The sequence below is a fragment of the Oryzias latipes genome, chromosome 7 (genome assembly GCF_053564925.1).
Source record: "Oryzias latipes strain Hd-rR chromosome 7, Olatipes_Hd-rR_3.1".
NCBI lineage: Eukaryota > Metazoa > Chordata > Actinopteri > Beloniformes > Adrianichthyidae > Oryzias > Oryzias latipes.
In genome coordinates this window covers 3,988,231-4,006,898 of record NC_136243.1, presented here as the reverse complement: position 1 = coordinate 4,006,898, position 18,668 = coordinate 3,988,231, and the positions used below count along the sequence as shown (strand labels likewise).

Below are 18,668 nucleotides of genomic sequence, written 5' to 3'. Positions count from 1 at the left end.
AATACACTATGAACGTTGTGTATGAAAAAAACACTACAATTAATTTATAATGGCATGTCAATTTCTTGCGAATAGAGATAGCTCAGTGGAATTGTCAGTGGTACTAAAATCCAGAGGTCTTAGGTTCCAGTCTAGCACTATACATCTAATTTTTGCGTTTATTTTTTCTTCGTGTGATGTGTAATTTGCTGTGTCAAGCACTTCTCACATAAAACGTCACATGTTGTGTTGTTTTACATTTTTTTATCATCATTTCCACATTGAAGTGTTACAAGGAGCTTTGTTGAAACATATGTCAAAATACAACCAGTCCTCCACCAGATGCCGCTGTTCTGTGTGGTTTCGAAGCCTTGAATGAGTGGTTAATTTTTCCGGCACAATTAAGGCCCGTACACACCGGGACGAATATTCGCCAGGCGTTATTCGCCAGCGTTTTTTGTGTTCACACCCAGGCGATTTTCGCTGACGATGAGCCGAGCAAACATGCAATTTCATTCCCTGACATTAGATGGCGCTTAATGTAAACAGAAATACTCCTGTACACAAGGTGGCGCTGCGCAACTTTACGCTTGTTAAAGTCGCTTTTCACTCAGAAGAAGAGAGCAAGTATTTACGCGCTTGTCAGAATCATACAAAGAAAACATGAATATTTCAAGCACCAGTAGCTCCAACTGGTTCTTGGTTTGGGGATATTTTAGAATGTCCGTCATTATTTCTTTGTGGCTGTGTAGACGCTACTTGGCGTCTATCTTCTTCGCTGGTATGAAAGGCAGTTTGAGGTTTGAGCGCCCCCAAGTTGTGTTTTACTGTAACTTCAGAGGCCCAAGACACGTGTGCAAAAGCGCTGTTCTCATTGGTCGTCTAGTTTTCGACGCGGCGCGTCGAACCAAAAAACGAACCCGAGGCGTTTTTTAAAAAGTGACGCTTTGACGCGTGGCATTTTTTCGCGTCGGTGTGCACACTCACATTGGTGCCCTTTGTTTAGTCACGAGGCGTTAAATGTCGGCAAAAATCGCGGGCGAAATTCATCCCGGTGTGAACAGGCCTTTACAAGAACCCCAATGAGGCTTCACAAGATTGCAGAAAAATGTGAAAAACTAAAGCATTTTTTAAACACAATCCCTTCATTTCATGGGCTTGTAAGTAATTGGACAATTGGCTTCCATGCTATTGCATGGGTAGGTGTGGGCAGTTCCATTGTTTATGTGATTATGAGTGAAGCAGAGAAAAGGCCAGGGGGGTATTCCAGAAAACAGGTGATGCTAGCTCCCACAGTAAGTTTGAGTCTAAGGAAGTGTACAACCACCGCTTTCGGTTCCAAAAACAGAGGTATGTTTCAGGGTATGTCAAGTTGCCATGGCAACTCATGCTCTGACCATAACCTGGTCTGGAGCAGGTTTAGTTGAAGGTTAGTTTGTTTTCAGAGAGGTGAAGCAGCATGGCGTGTCCATTTGAAGATAATTTAGTGGATGAAGAAGCTCAGATAATACTTTTTCCACCGTGAGAGGGTGATAAGAACACGTATGGATGTTGGAAAATTAAACTTTTTACTTTAATCTAACTTAATTATTTGCTTCAGTCAAGATAAATAATTTTTTTGAGTTCAGTCATCTTAAAAATAACACGTAGTCATCAGACATTTATTTTACTTTCATTCCAATAAATTCAATTAAGTAGGTGTAACTTTGGTGCTGCTGTTAGATCGGCACCGCAAGGAATTGTGGGATACCATTCCCTTTGCCTGTCTGGACGGATTTGGGTTTAAGTGTGGGTTTTTGACCAAATGTGTTTAGTTGTTTAGCTGTTTTACTGTGTTTTGCCCAGTTATTTTGTCCTGTTGTGTTTAATTCTTTCTGCACCATGAGTGAGAGGGAGGGAGACGATGAGTTTATGTAGCACAATGCGTCACAATGAAAATAAGATCAGAAACTCTTGTGTTTACTTTGTCCGTTCTTTTTCTCCAAGCAGAATCTCTTTCTTTTGCTGACGATGGAGCCGTATTACTTTTTGATGGACGTATAATCTTCATACGCCGTCATTAAAATCTCCAACTCCGTCTCACTAAAGAATTGCGCTCTCTTCTTTTCTCCATGCGTTTCCATGGTGACCCCAGAAATCGGCGATCCATTGAGAATGTCTTTATGTACCTGCTGTGCACGTGCATTAACCCAGGGTTACCAAGTGGAGCGTAATTACGCTAACTCACATCCGGTCATTTGGAACCGACATACCCAGAGTAAGCAAGTTCAGGCGGATTTCAGCCAGAATTCAGGATTAAAGTCAGGCTAGTTTAAACATGTTTCCTGGAATACCACCATGGAGTTGATTAGAGGACTCGTGCTTGCATTTTGAAGATTTTGCTGTGAACAGACAACATGCAGTCAAAGGAGCTCTCCATGCAGGTGAAAGGAGCCATCATTAAGCTGAGAAAACAGAAAAAACATGCCAGAAATTGCTACAGTATTAGGAGTGGCTAAATCAACAGTGTGGTCCATCCTGAGAAAGATAGAAAGCACTGGTGAACTCAGGAAAGCAAAAAGACCTGGACGTCCACGGAAGACAACAGTGGTGGATGATGACAGAATCATTTCCATGGTGAAGAGGAACCCGTTCACAACAGCCAACCAAGTGAACAACACTCTCCAGGAGGTAGGCGGATCAATATCCAAGTCTACCATCAAAAGAAGACTGCATGAAAGTAGATCCAGAGGCTACACTGCAAGATGCAAGCCACTCATAAGCCTCAAGAATAGGAAGGCTAGATTGGACTTTGCTAAAAAGCATCTTAAAAAGCCAGCACAGTTCTGGAAAAACATTCTTTGGACAGATGAAACCAAAATCAACCTCTACCAGAATGATGCCAAGAGAAAAGTATGGAGAAGGCGTGGAGAAGCTCCTGATCCAAAGCACACTACATCATCAGTAAAACACGGTGGAGGCAGTGTGATGGTCTGGGCGTGCATGGCTGCTAGTGGCACTGGGACACTAGTGTTTATTGATGACGTGACACAGGACAGAAGCAGCCCAATGAATTCTGAGGTGTTCAGAGACATGCTGACAGCCCCAAAACATCACTGCTCTAGAGGAGATCTGCATGGAGGAATGGACCAAAATACCAGCAACAGTTTGGGAAAACCTTGTGAAGACTTGGAGAAAACATTTGACTGCTGTCAATGCCAACAATGGGTATATAACCAAGTACTGAGTTTAATTTTTCTTATTAACCTAATATTTAGTTTACACCATAATTTACCAACAAATTCTTCAAAAATCAGAAAATGTGATTTGGATGTTTTTCTCATTTTGTCTCTCATAGTGTGATGAAAATTACAGGCTCTCACCTTTTTAAGTGGGAGAACTCGTACAATTGGTGGCTGACTACTGTATCACGTTAATGTTAAGTAGAATCTACCGGAGTAAAGCATCATGTTGATAAAGAAGAACACTCTGTTCCAGCGAGGACTTTCTAGTTAACAACTACTCTCATTTTATTTGTGTATTAAGAGAAATAAAGGAATTCGAAGTGGAACCATGTGTTTAAAGTTAAATCTGATTTAAAAATGATCTTCAGATGGAAAAATATTGTTTTTCATAATCCTCCTTAACTAAGTCCAGATCAGATCTAATAGTTTACATGTTTTCTTGATTTAATTTTCTAAAGTGGAACAAAGTCCCTTTTCTTTTCAGGCAGGAAAACGTTTTAGTCACAAAAACCCTCAGAGCTAAAAACGTGACGGTCACGATGAAAGCGGAGAGGGGGCACTAGGACCTCGTAGACTCTTTTTCTTTCTCCGTCGGGTCACGAGACTGTCCTTTTTGGTGCATGCTGGGAAACGCAGTCAAATTTGTCCCTTGTCCCCTATTGCGAAGCGAATGTGACTCACATTCCCAGAAGCCCATTCGGTTTTATTTTCCGGTCACTTCCACTGTGAAAAAATGTCATTTTGGTGATGAATGCAGCAGTTAGCTTCAGTAATGTTTGCTTCGTACGGAATCAGAAAAGTTGGTGATTACCCAGAAAGCTCTGCTGTCGCCAAAGGTTTCTGCTGTTCTGCGTGAGGGGACGGGTATTCATCGAGGAAGTGAAGGGGAGCATGATGGCTCTGGGTGCTACTTTAGTTTAGTGTAAACACAGTAGAAGATGGAAGCTACGTGTTTAGCCCGCGTCCATCGGTGTGGAGCTGACCCCTGCAGTTAACTAATGCTCGGTATCACGGGAACCGCCGCTGCGCTGCTAAGTTTCGGTTAGTCTGCGTCTCTGAGGGAGGGAAACGTCCATGATGGAGGAAGTTGACAGGATTCTGATTCACGCCCTGAGACAGGTCGGGACGTAAGTATCAGCAGAACATCACATGCAGTCAGTCACGTCTTCAGAGCAGACGCTTTGGAGATGATGATCATCCTCTCAGGTCCCGGCGTGGAACCAGCCCGGACACGTGAGGCAGCAAACCCGGTTCCTCCAGGCTGCTGTGGTCTGACTGGATGCAGCTTCTCTTTTTCTGCTTCTTTGGGTTGAAGCTGCCAACATGAGTCAGCAGATATTTGGACTTCAGTGTTCCCTACTGGATGAAACCCAAACGCACAGCCCTTCTCGGGTCTTCATTAGAGAGCAGCAGTCGTGTTTCAGCTACAGTCATCATGGTTAAATCCATGTCTCCACTCCATCTTTATCATCACTTTGAGCAAGTCTTCTGTATTTATAAGCATAGCAAATATACTATAAACTATGTATGTGTAGTGTAGGTAGTCTACTACCTCAATCCTTCTCCAGACTCAATCTGAACATTTTAAGATGAATAAATATAGGAGACTGCCTCACTTATCTAATAGACTAAGTACACTTGAATGGATTACATTGATCTAAGCATCAACATCATTCATTTATCGGACAGGAACTGTCATTGACATTGTTTTTCTGAAAAAGCAGAAGTTGCTTTTACAGAGGAATGAAAAGCAGGTTTTTATCTAGACCTGCTGCTGAAACTAAGTGTTCACATCCTGTAAATGCTGGCATCTTCAAACCAACAATGATAGCAGAGAAATGCGTCTGCAGCTGACGACATATTCTAAAGTCCTCCCTGCAGACGGCAGCAGCAGACAGTTCACCCCTCAGTCAGCTGATCAAAGTCACATTTGTGATTGTTACCTGATCTTCAGTCAGCTCCAACATTAGGGGCTTTTACTGTTTCAACAAACTTTCTTTTGAATGCGTCAGCTTAGTAACCTGCAGGTAAATTTTGCTTTCAGGGGGCAAATCCTGACTCCAGGATGTTCGTCTCTTGTGTTTTGTAGTTCTTGCTCTTGAACAGGGGGTTGAGAGGCTAACTGAGATTCACACACACACACACACACAAACACACACACAGACACACACACGCGCGCACACACACACACACACACACACACACACACACCCACACGCACACACATGCGCGCACACACACACACACACACACGTTTCTCTGCTTTTTTACACAGAATGTCTGCCATATCTCCATTCAACTGCAGTTTGATTGGAAATGTAGCCACTGAAAACACGGATGTTATGGCACTCTGCAGAAGGCCAATATTCTCAAAGTACAAAGACGCTTGGTTTAAGAAAATGGATTTTCTGTCTTGCAAGAAATATAATCTTATCAATTAATTGTACCAATTAAGATGTGAGAAATGAGATTTTCCTATCATCTCTGGAAACATGCCACCGTCACACACGTGTGTGTTGGTGTGTAATTCTGCAGGTGTACCAATCCACAGCTAAATAAATCTGGATGGATTGATTATGGAAGTGAAATGTTCTGCACCGTTTTTGCCTTTTCTTTTCTTTTTTGCTGTGTTTCAATAGCAAAATAAGTTTGAGAAAATGTCTTGGGGACTAGAATTTCTTTTCTTCAAATAAGATTCTTGGTAAAACCGTTTTTCTTAATATGTTGGCAGTTTTTTTTTTGGGGTTATTTTGAATGAAAATGTGCCAGCGGGTCCAGAAGGTTTGAGTCTTTTCCAAAGGGGGGGGCCTGTTTTTGCCGTGCAGTCAGACATCTGACCCGGAGCTTCACGCTTCATTCACAGAGAGGTGGACGAGGACGTCGACAGCATCAGACAGTTCACCAGCGAGCTGCTGGTGGAGGGCGTGGTCAGGTGTATTCGAGTCATCGACCCCGGCCTGGGCGGCGGCCTGGCCCCCTCCCTCCCTCCCGGCATGTCTGCGCGGTTCAGAGTGGGCATGAGCCTGGCACAGGCCTGTCAGGTGAGGCTGCAGCTGAAGCTGAAGCGGCCGCTGAGGCTGCTTTGACTCATGGCCAGACTACAGTTTCATGGCTGACATCTTGACTCAACAGTTCAAGGCCAACTGCACAGGAACCACAGAACGTCCCCCCCCAGCAGCGTTCCCCAACCCTTTTCAGGCCACAGAGCGCCTGAATGTCAGACAATATTTCCACAGATCGGCTTGTAAGCAGCTGAAGGCAGTGTTTTTTTTGTTTAGCTTTTTAAGGGTTAAGTTTAGCTTCATCCTCTGTAAATTATCTGCAGTTGCTTTAAGCTTCATTTGTTTTGTTCACTAGTTTCATGAAGGAACATTAAAATATTACAGATTTTCTCTTTGACTGTCAAAGCGGAAGATAAAAGAATCAGCCGAAAACTTCAGCCTCATCTGACGTTCGCTTTTAATATAAATACATGTAATAAATCTATAGATTCATACACACAACTTTATTAGCAGCATCCTTGTAACATTAGACAGCTGCTTATTGAATATTCTAAATTATTATTATTATGGTCTGTGGGAACAACTGTGACCGGAAATCTCTATTTGGAGTAAAGGCTCCTGTTTTTTTTCTGTTAAATGCAGATTTCTTTTATTTTGAAGTCCAAGGTTCTTCTTCTGTTTCCTCTGTGACTCTTTTCTGCTAAAAGGAAAGTCGCTGCAGCTGCTTTGACAAAGTAGCAGATGCATTTTCAACACGTGGCCAAGTGACCTGATGAATTAATTGGATGCAGATGGAAGGAATCCAGTGGTTTTCAAAAAACAAAAAAACTTCCTTCAGAATCCGATTAGAAAAAATGTTTTTTTTCCCCCTGCAGCCCAGCACCAACTGTTCCACATGCTGCCCTGCAGAGCTCTGGGTTCTGTGGCTTATCCTGTCACTCTGTTGACTTGCAGGACGTCGGCTACAAAGGCGAGATCGGTTATCAGACCTTTCTGTACAGCAGTGAGCCAGAGATCCGCTCCCTGCTGATGTTCCTGGTGGAGAAGCTGCCCAGAGAGAGCGCTGAGGCCTCGGCCCAGCCCTCAGGTACAGATGTGACACCCGTATTCTTTCCCGCTCTCACTCTTCAAGAGCAGGAAGTCTGCCATGGTTCTGGTCATGGGATTGTTTGGGGGTCAGCTGAAGTTAGCATCAAGACTCTGAGCTTTAGGGACACTTGTCCATCAGCTGAGGAGACCTGGTTCTCAGCTTAAGACTGTTGTTCAGAGGTTGTTACCTCACTCTGTTACCTAACTAGCAGAGAATCGGGCGGCGTGATGACTGTTGATGCACTAGGAGCATGTAAGCTGTGAGGGCTCTGGGGGGTCCCGACAGATGAGAAACAAAGCACTTTACATCAAACTACATCAGCTTATTCTTTCTCCATTTTTTCTGCCTGTGCTTATTTGAATTCATCAATTGTTCCTGTTCACTTACAGGCAAGTCTGCGGTCCTCCAGAGAGCCATTGCTGCTGCCATCAGAGCCCAGCTGGACCTGGCCTGGGTGCCCCCAAACTGCAGCTTGCCCCTGCACTGTGAAACACAGGTACGCACGGCCCTGCAGGCCTCTGAAAGCGCTCAGGAGAATTCAGGAAAAGACGTTTATGGAAGCCTCCACACAACAGACAAAGACAAAGATGGCACAAGAAAACACTTTGTATTGAAGGTGTTTGTTATTAAAGACCCACTTCGATAAGAATTGTGCTTTTGGTGATTTTCTCTTAGCATTTTTCCTGATGATGAAGGACATTTATAAAAAAAAAAGAGCTTAAAACTGCATTTCTGAGTATTTCTTTATTCAAATGGTTGTAAAACAGTAGCAGACGAAAGAATGCAGTTTGAAAGGAGCTTATTTGGGACAAAAGATCGTATTTATTATGTAGAAAATACGCTGGATGGACCAAAGTCTTCCTGCTCTGCTCCATTCTGATCATCACCTGCAGACACACAGATCCATGAACGTCTCTGTTTTCCTGGGCTGAGCTGGAATCTGGATCAGAAACGTACGGATGGATGGATCTGATATTACTCACCATTTTTGCAGCACAGCTAATGTTAGACTGGGGGGTGGCAGGGGCTGTAAGATGGCGAGTGAGACTGTAAACAGAGAGCTCTCAGCAATGGGGAGGAAGTGGGCTTACTCTGCACCAACTGTCCCGGCTTCAGAGATGAGTTTCCAATAAAAACGACAGAGATTTTTTGATTTTGGCTAACAAGGACACAATCTGAATTAAAAGAGATTAGAAAATGGATCAGAAGATGATGGGAGTGGAAGAATCTGAATGTCAGTGAGCCTGGTTTCCTCCTGAACCCTTCCCAAAGCCCCCCCCCCCGTGTAGGAAGGGTTTCCTCATGCCGGATAACAGCCCCCCCTGTGGTCCCAAAGCTTTTCACATGGCTTTGGTCAGACTGACAGATCAGTTCATTCCAGTGAATGGGATGCCCTTCATACACTAAGACTGTTTCTTTTTTCAGAGTGGGGGGGTGTTGAACAGCTTCTACACTCAGCCCCTCAGCTCACCACACTGCACTAAAGGCTCAGAGGAGAACCTCAAAGGTAAACCTCTGCTGACACGTCTGTCAAAGTTCTTAGCAAAAATGATCATGACTGGAGGGTCTTGGTGAGCCCTCGTTCAGCCTGCATGCAGCCCCCCGCCCCATGTTTAGACTGTTGCTGTGTCTGGGTGTTGCTGACCCGGTTTGTGTGTGTCCCCTCCAGAGGTGAAAGAATACCGCAGAGATGTTCTTCCTCCAGTGACTGCTCAGTTTTCCAGCAGCGCCTCCATGGTGGCGTCGCTATTGGAGCAGCACGCCGCAGAGCTGAGCGCCGCTCAGGAGTGGGACGGCGAGTGGAAGAGTCAGGGCCTCCTGTCCCGCCTCACTCCCCAGGCAAGCCAGCCTGCTCTGTGCTACATGTTTCTGTTGGTTCTCTGTACACCCCCAGTCTCTGCTGATAGTTCCTGGTGTGATGTTCAACAGGAGTACCGCTCCAGGAAGCTGGCCCGGCTGCAGAAACGCATCCAGGAGCAGCTGCGCTCCGCTGCGCAGCCCTCGTCTGAAAGTGCCTTTGGTGTTTCTCGCCCCGCCTCTGACCTGATGGATGTCCTCCAGTCCTTCAGAGCCTCCGCCCCCACTGAACATGTTCTAAAGAAGGGCACCCACTTCACCCACACTCAGAAGTTCACCTTCACACAGGTAGGTACCTGTGCATGAGCGTTCTGTTGCAGGACTTCAGAATACTGTGAAGAAAAACAATGTTTATGTTTCTTGGATCTCATTTAGCAAAGAATGCTTTGGGCCGTCCTTTGTGAAAAGAATCCCACAATTCTTTGCAGTTGCTGCTTTAAAGCAAAATATTGACAGATTGTTGGCTGTAAGAAACGTAAGCAGTTTTGCAGAAATCCTCACCTTACTGTGCCTACAGTTGATTACCCGTAGAAGGGGATCACAGTCTGGAAAGAATAAAACACGGTGACTCTCAGGACTGGACCATCCCACAGCTAATAATTCAAAATGTTCAAACTGGAGTCAGATACTAGGGGCCGGTGCAATGTGGTTTGGGTGGCAATCGAAGGGGAGTGCCTCGGTGGCCCAAACTCCGGTCATGGAATTTGGCTTTTGGGACGTGGAACGTCACCTCTCTGGGAGGGAAGGAGCCTGAGCTTGTAGGTGAGGTTGAGCGGTACCACTAGATATAGTTGGGCTCACCTCCACGTACAGCCTGGGCTCCGAAACTCAGTCCCTTGAGAGAGGTTGGACTCTCTCCCACTCACACTCCTCAGCCTCCCGTGGAAAGTCTATGCCAGGGTACTGGTGAGGAGAGTCCGTCTGATAGTCGAACCTCAGATCCAGGAACAACAGTGCGGTTTCCGTCCTGGTCGTGGAACAGTGGACCAGCTCTACACCCTCTTTAGGGGGCTTGAGGGCTTGTTGGAGTTCGCTCATCCAGTCCATATGTGTTTTGTGGATTTGGAGAAGGCGTTTGACCGCGCCCCCCGTGGTATCCTGTGGAGGGCGCTCTGGGAGTATGGGGTCCGGGAGGTCTTACTGAGGGCTGTCGGTCTCTGTATGACCAGAGCAGGTGCTTGGTTCGCATAGCCGGCAGTAAGTCAGACCTGTTCCCGGTGCATGTTGGACTCTGGCAGGGCTGCCCTTTATCCTGGTCCTGTTCATAGTTTTTATGGACAGACTGTCTAGACCAGGGGTCAGCAACCGGTGGCTCCAGAGCCACATGCAGCTCTTTCCTCTCTGTGCTGCGGCTCTCTGTGTTTTTGTTAAATAACTATCATGATCTCAGATTGTCGTGGTGCCTTTAACACCGTCAGGTGGGGCGAGCTGGCAGGAAGAGAGAGAGCAGCGTGATTGTGGAGGGGGCGTGTCTGCAGCTGTGAACGCCGACCAGAGTCTGTTATGGGATGGAAAGTTCTTCTAATAGACAGTCAGTGGTAATCTCATAGGGACACATGAACGCCCAAAAAAACAAGCCTTTTTTCCCCCCCTACCCTAAAACCACCCATTTCTGCGTTAAATTAATTAAATTTGCGTCAGGGCGCCCCTACTATCCTGTCACCTTAACAATAAAAATAATAACCATAAGTTGTGCTGTCTGTGTGGAACACGCTTGAGGGGGGGGTTGCACGCGCGAGAAAACAACGAACAGGTAGAGAGGCGGGGGCGGGGCTTAGATTCACCCCTTATGATAACAGACCCACAACAAAAACAGCTGCTTCCTAATAAAAAATAGATGTCATCCATGAAATGAAAATAATTTATTGGTTTAACTGGATTTAAAGAAATAATAAATAAATAGACAGGAGTCTGCATCAAAGTGAATTTGTTTCCATCATCTTAACTCTGGTGTTTGACAGACAGAAAAGTCTATTCAAGGTTGTGGAAAATGGACAAAAGATAAAGAATGTGATAAAGAATAATTAAAATAAATAAATAACTATCCTGACAGCATTTTGAATCAATACAAGTATTGCCAAATGAACTATATATATGGGCAACACCATTTTTTCTAACACCCCTAGTGTTGCGGCTCCCTGTGCTTTCATCTCAGTGGGAAATTGATCCAAATGGCTCTTTGAGAGGTTCAGGTTGCCGACCCCTGGTCTAGGCGCAGCCAGGACCCGGAGGGGGTCTGGTTTGTGGACCACAGGATTTCCTCTCTGCTCTTTGCAGATGATGTTGTCCTGTTGGCTTCATTGAGCCAGGACCTCCAGCATGCATTGGGGCGGTTTGCAGCAGAGTGTGAAGCTGCTGTGATGAGTGTGCGCCTCTGACTGTTAGAAATAAGGAAATTAGACATTCAGAGTGTAGTTTGTGTGCACATCCTACAGCTTTCCTACATATCAGCTGCACACTCCATGCATGCAGCATTTGCCTGCGGTCAGTAAGGAGCCAGGACTCACTCCTTGCTAACAACTGGAGTGTGGCGTAAGGACACCGTACAACAGCATCACCCACACGTCACTAGTTCATGTAACTTACGTTATCCTTACAAATACTTCATGATACACCTACCACATGCACAACAATGGTACATTCCATTTTCAGGATGTTCCTTAATGTGGCCGTACGAGCTTTAACCCTTGTGCTATCCTAGACACTTTGTGTCTAGTGGGTCATCTAGACCCACTAGACCAGGGGTCGGGAACCTATGGCTCGCGAGCCATATATGGCTCTTTTGATGGTCACATGTGGCTCGCAGACAAATCTTTAATTATACTTTTTTTTTTCATTAGACCAGTCATTCTCGGGCGCGATGCGATGCCAGAGGCGCGCAGTAGTAGCGGTGCTTAGAGAGAGAAATCTGCGCCAGCGCTATCAGTTACTATTATCTATTATTTCACAGAGTTTGTACCACCCGGAAACCTGTGAATTGCCGTGCCTAAAACGGCGCGCTCCCGTCTCTGAGAAAGAGCGCGCAGTTGCGGGGACGGGATGTGTGAGGGAGAAGGGGGGGGGGGGGGGGGGGGGCAGCAGGTGAATCGCGCAGGGATGGCAAAAACGTAAACCCCGCTGCCCGTCACTCACTGCAGCGTGTGAGTGTGTGTTTAACTCCGCGTCTGCATGTGAGCAGTCTGTCTCACATCTACAAAACATTCAGACCTACGATGACGTTTAAAGTCTCAACGCCTGCATGAAGAAGAAACTCACCACGTATCAACCGGACAAGACCATCAGCAAAACTACCACGAATCATTTATTAGCAACAGCATAACGATTATTGTACTTTAAAAGTGTTAAAATTACATCAAATGCACACATTCATTTGTATTTTTAGTTTTAAAAATATTGTCGCGGACTGAGTTTAACTTGGCTGTTGGGCCTCGTTAAAAGTTCTGGAGTTCATTGACCGCATCAAGCAGAGATCTGATTGGCCCTTTGTTCTGTCGCTCAGCCTGTTGTTAGGTAGTTTGGACCAATGGGGTTCAGCCATGGGCCGAATAAGGGAAATGGGAGGACTGGAGCGGGAGCAGGGGAATAAAAAGTTGAGAGAAGCGCTCTCGTCTCGTCTCGTCTCGGCGGGCGAGAATAAGGAGTTGCTGAATTAATTGTTCGGCGTTTGTTGCGGTCTGCAGTAACCAGAACAAAGAACCTTAAAAGAGGTTAAGTCTCCGTGCCTCAGTGTGGGAAAGGGACACTACATTATTGTATGGCTCTTTCAAAATTACATTTAAAAATATGTGGCGTTTATGGCTCTCTTGGTCAAAAAGGTTCCCGACCCCTGCACTAGACAGTGCTCTGAGCCTTTTTTCTTCAATGATTTGTGATCTTCACTGGTGTCCATGGATTACATGAAATCTTTCCACCTTTATCCACCTTTGTCATGGTAGGGAGAACACGTCAGTGTAAGGGTGGGGTCATCTAAGATAACACAAGGGATAAGTGAACTGCAAGACACACCTGCTCTCCCCTTAAAGGTGCAGCCTCTCCTCTCTATTGCCCACTGCAAGCCAGAAACCTGCAGCACCTGTGGGGGGCAACCCCCGAATGAGTGCTTGTGACCGAGGCTTTAATTGTAATGAAACGCTGCATGGGAGGGGACATTTGGTGTCTGCATGAATTGGGTTTTTGCTGCCGCTCTACTTTTAGCACAGAAATGAAAGCAGTCCTTTTTTCTAAGTTGACACAACAGCGTGGGCGTTATCCGTCAGCTACACCAACACCACTGGAACAACCCAGTGTTTGACCGCAGCTCTCAGCGTGATGTACGGTACCACCAGCCCCAACTGTCTCTGCATGCTAATGTGGCGTCCTCCAGGAGGCGGCGGCAGCAGCAGCGGTGACCCCCATCCTCAGCGCGCAGGAGTCAAGCGGTGATGTGCAGCTCCGGCAGCAGGAGGAGCTGTCTGCTCTGCAGGCGCAGTTCCAGCAGCTCTGCAGTGATGTGGACCACCTGGCAGCAGACATGAGGCGCACTGCTGTCACTCATGCACAGGTGCCTGCCCTCTTCTGAAAGTACAGTAGCTAGAACATCAACTTCTGAGTTAAATCGAAAAAGATAAATGTGAGTATAGCTTTTCCTTTTCCAATGAATGCAACGTTCAGCAGCACTAAGCTGCTCCTGGAATCGGCTCATTGGTGGACAGTCATGCCTCATTTATCCCAGGAATTTAGTTTCAAAGTGTATCTATACATGTTTTAAGGCTAAAAAACTCCTCACTACACACTGGAATATTTTCACACTTTTCTCTCTTCTTTAAACTCTCAAAGTGGAAACTTTCATAGAAAAATACGTCTAGGATTTTAGAATGAAAGCAAAGATCTGCTGCGATCTGATATTTATGTAACTCTGGCAAACTGAACACATTCTGCACAGAAGTCACGGCACAGAGGAGAATGTTTGACGAGGTCGTCAGCCAATTTAGGACGCAGAACACAGTGCGCTGTAAAAAACAAACAAACATGCCAAAATGCACTGAAAAAAAATCAGTGGAACAACGAGACCCTGGAAATTGGTTTTAGGCGGGATGTTTTGCTGCAGGTGTTGGATGAGCTGAAGCAGAGGGAGCTGGGAAACACTGAGAAGGAGGAGAAGCTTCAGGTGAAGAAGAAGACCATCGACCTGCTGCCAGAGGCCGACAACAACGTGATCCAGCTGCAGGTAGGAGAGCTGCGGGACGGCTGACAGCAGGCGCTGGCCCTCTGCCGCTCACGGCGGGTCTCCCCTCCCTCCTGCAGTCTCTGGTGGAGGCCAGCGCCAAGCGAGTGGTGAACCTGGCGTCCCAGTGGGAGAAACGTCGAGCTCCACTCATTGACGAGCATCGCAGACTCAAAGAAATCTGCAGTCGTCAAGATGTAAGTGGGGATTCAGGTTTCTTGTGGGGTTAGTTCAAACGTGGCAGGTCGACAATGCCGTTGTCTCTTCGCCACAGCTGGATTCTTCCAGAAAGCTGTCTGAGATCAAGTCTCTGCATGAAAAAATCCACGTGTCCACAGAGGAGGCCAAGAAGAAGGAGGAGACGTACAAGCAGCTGGTAAAAAGCACAATCTCTTCCTTTTGAGTTTTCATCCGGCCTCTGGGGAGTTATCACAATTGTTTACTTCAACTCCGCGTGAGCGGAGCCTCTGGGTTGCCACGACAACGGTGGAAGTGTCTCTGTTTGGGAGCCAGGACCTCCCGGCCACAAAGACGAAACGTGTGTGGATGGAGTGCTTTGTTGATGATGTGCTGGAGGTGTGCACGTGTGAGTGTGCATGTGGGGCAGTTGCTCAATGAAAAATGTTCTACACAACTGCACACACACACACTCACACACACACACACACGTACTTTGTGTACTTTTTCAATGAATCCACTAAAATGTTGTTTGCACTTCTAGACTGGGAGCAGTTTTTTACACAGGACACTTGCTTTAAAGATCATGTTCATTTTATTACTGAAAAGAATGACATTCCTGTGTCCTGTAGATGTACATATGCGTGACAACACATGCTGTTGTGTACATATGTATAAATCCCACCACCTGGATTGTCTTCTTTCTTGTTTTCTGTCAGAGCTGACGTTTTATCCTCGTATTACATAACCCATCTCAGGTTCAGAGCACAGCGGAACATTCTCCTGATGCTCTCTGGCAGCTCTGCTGCACTTTGCTTTAGCAAACGTCTGTCAGAGTTTCAAAGCAAACACTGAGGGCAAAGATGAAACTCCCCAGCGGTCATTGCTGCAGCTCCTGTGCTCTGGATTATCACTACACCTGTGAGTGGGATGCTTGCGTACACATTGGGGAGAAAGAGGATGAATGGGGGACCGCTTGGCAGCAGGCGACTCAAAACTGTCCAGCTTTAAACCACAACCTTGTTTCAGTTTGTTCAGTTCCTCTTTTCCATCAACTGCTGTGCTGCACGGGTCCCAGACCCAGTCAAAGGCCCGATGGCTGCGCCGGGCCCGGCAGACGAATCTCACAAGCACTGGTCTCATGCATGTTTCTGTGCTTGAGGTCGGCACGTCCTGCTGTCTCTCTTTGAAGGGTTGGGTTTAAGACACTTCCATGCTGCTTTGGAAACCGTTTGTGCCGTGCTACACTAATGCAAATGTGCGTCTCCTCCACTGCAGCTGACAGAGTTGGAAAGTCTTCCTCAGGATGCGTCTCGCTCAGCATACACTCAGAGGATTCTGGAAATCGTCAGCAACATCAAGAAGCAGAAGGAGGAGATAACAAAGGTTTGCTTCCCTGACTCTGTGGGCAAGTTTCCCCCATTCTGATGCTGCCCGTCAGAGGAGGCTTCTCTCAGCAGAAGATGTCTCTCTTCTTCGTTAGCAGAGTTCTAGTGATTTGACCCGTCTTGGTTCTGGATCTGTTCTTGCAGATTTTGTCAGACACGAGGGAGCTGCAGAAGGAGATCAACAGCCTGACGGGAAAACTGGACCGGACTTTTGCTGTGACTGATGAGCTGGTCTTTAAGGTGGGGCTCCATTTGGAAACGTAAAGGTGAATGCTGGTCAGGTATGACTGCAGCACACAGCATCTGTTATTTTTAGGAAAACAGACTCTGGTCTTGGTGGTTTATAGAACTTCACAGATGCTCTGCGTCTTTCTGTGCTCCAAACCAGAGGCACTCGTCCAGATCGAACCTTTCTCTGCACCAAAAGCCTACAGGGCTTCATGTTTCTGCCAAAGTCTTGTTCAGTAAGGGGGTGTGGGTACCTGTCAAGGCCAGATGTTGCTCCACAAGCTTCAGATCAGAATTGCTCGGGCTCTGAATGTATAGCTGCCTGGCTGATGGACTGTTCCACAGACAGATGGAGCAGTTCATCTGACATCAATTGTTCTTTTTACCAAAACAGGGAGAAGGTCAGAACCCTGTGGAACACCAGTGATAGACTGTTGACATGAACAGACTCCCCCTGAAATGATGTCGTCTCTCATCTTCCTGCTACCTCTGTTTTTCTCCTGTTCGCGTGTAGGACGCCAAGAAAGATGAATCCGTCCGAAAATCCTACAAGTACCTGGCCGCTTTGCACGAAGTACGTCAGTGAGTCTAAATCCCTAATGCCTCAGTCTGCTGTGCTTCCTGTGGAGGAAACTCTTGTCTTGTTTTTGTCAGAACTGTAATCAGCTGATTCAGACCATCGAGGACACGGGCACAATACTGAGAGAGATCCGAGATCTGGAGGAGCAGGTAGGACCCCCCCCCCCTGGTTCTGCTGGGAGGACAGTTCCAGTCTGTGAACCAGCTGCTTCAGGAACATTTGGTTTGCTCAGTTGGTCTTAAAGGCACCACAGAGGTTTTAATGCATCCATTTTAGTGTAAATAATGTCCCATTTCATGGTGGCCTTTGGGCACTTTGCAATCTGTTAACTTCACAGATGAATGTATATGTTTTTTCTCTTACACTGACTTATTTTTTGGCTACAACCGCAGCTTATAACCAACTTCAAAACTTTGAAGACGCGTTGTTTTTGGTCTGACTCCTCACAGCAAAGACGTTGTTGTCTTTGCTGTGAGGAGTCATTGTGTTCGCCTGGAGTGTGTGTGGTTGATGAACTCTGTGTTTTTCAGCCTTTATTCAAGCGAAAAATGTAAAAAATATTAGATTTATTTTTGGGGAAAACCGAACAATCATTTCAATTTAGTGCCGTTTCTTTTACTTTATTACTTATAGTTAAACTTCATTGTTTTTCTAAAGTGCTTCAAGTTTAAAATTGAATTCATCCTTTAGAAACCAGCTCGATGACTCGGACCAAATACTGGAATCTCTGGTTGTTGATGATTCTTCTGTTCTCCAACACAAAACCCGTCACATGAACCCAATGCATCATGGGAGATGTCTTGGAAAGCCGGTGGCGATGATGCCAAACAGACTCATGTCTCCAAACCTCATTATTTAATGCACTTTTTCCACCGCCTGACGCCGGATGCTGTGGGAAGCTACACCACTAAACACGACCTTTATTTTTTATTTCTGTTGGAACTGAGAGACTTTCTGAGTTGGAACAAAGAAGTGAAGACGCTGATCAGTTAGACATCCATCGTTTTGATTAGGCCTCCAAGAAAGATTGCTGGAGACAGTTTAAGGGGTCAAACGTTTTTTCAAAATGAGAGCAATCGGCCAAAGTTGCAGCAAAATTGCGGTCCGGTCATTCTTAAAGTCTTTTATGATCTTTCTTTCCACTGGATCAACTGACAGCTTCTCTAGCAAGTCTCTCCTGAAAACGAGCCATCAGGCCACAATCTGAGTGTCGACAGCAGCTGCAGGGAGACGTGATGAACTGCTGCACGTTCAATAAATGTTTCAGTGGCTTTAGGGCCGTGAGAAGGAGCTGAATGGTTTTTGATCAATAGCTGTAAAGTGCTCACAGTTTCTGTCCTTGTCCCCAGATCGAGACCGAAAACGGGAACAAAACTGTGGCAAACCTGGAGCGGATTCTGGATGACTTCAAGGCCATTCGTCAGGAGAACGCCGCCCTCGCTGCCAAAGTCAAAGAGGGCTGACTCCCCTGCTCCTCTGTCTGTACCTGTAGCTCAAAGCCAGCCTGTGCTGGATGGAGGCAGCTCTCCCTGCTTGTGGAGGCTGTGATTTCTGTAGAGTCGGGCTGATTTTGGAGCATCAAAACTAATCCAGTAATGTAATGTGCAGCACGGACGGAGCACACCTTCATACCAAGCTGAACGCTTCTCTCAGTTTGGGACTTGAAAGCTGCATCAAACTGAGAGGCTCACACAACGATGATTTCCTAACACATGAAATATTGATCCAATTTCAGACCTCATCAGTTTTGTCAGGATTTTATATTTGAACTTAAAATGTTGAGTGAATGGCATTTGAATGTAATCGAAGATGAAAGCTGTTGAGACGCGGCACACAAGTGCAAACATGAATAAAGATGCCTTACACGGGGGAGTCTACCTTGTGATGATCATCAGCACACGCTCACTGATCACCTGATGCTGCACACGTGTGTACATGTG

General features: G+C 46.1%; 1 protein-coding gene across 1 annotated transcript; it reads left to right on the top strand.

Moving 5' to 3' along the window:
- The first annotated feature begins 3,850 nt into the window (after window positions 1-3,850).
- ccdc22 (CCC complex scaffolding subunit CCDC22) lies at window positions 3,851-18,596 on the top strand. Its single transcript, XM_011472984.4, has 16 exons — window positions 3,851-4,330; window positions 6,067-6,244; window positions 7,160-7,292; window positions 7,685-7,791; window positions 8,721-8,802; window positions 8,965-9,134; window positions 9,225-9,440; window positions 13,516-13,692; window positions 14,239-14,358; window positions 14,436-14,552; window positions 14,630-14,731; window positions 15,811-15,918; window positions 16,065-16,160; window positions 16,663-16,722; window positions 16,803-16,877; window positions 18,078-18,596. The coding sequence occupies exons 1-16, from the start codon at window positions 4,278-4,280 to the stop codon at window positions 18,189-18,191; spliced, it is 1,908 nt and encodes a 635-aa protein (XP_011471286.1). The 5' UTR covers window positions 3,851-4,277; the 3' UTR covers window positions 18,192-18,596.
- Window positions 18,597-18,668: the final 72 nt, after the last annotated feature.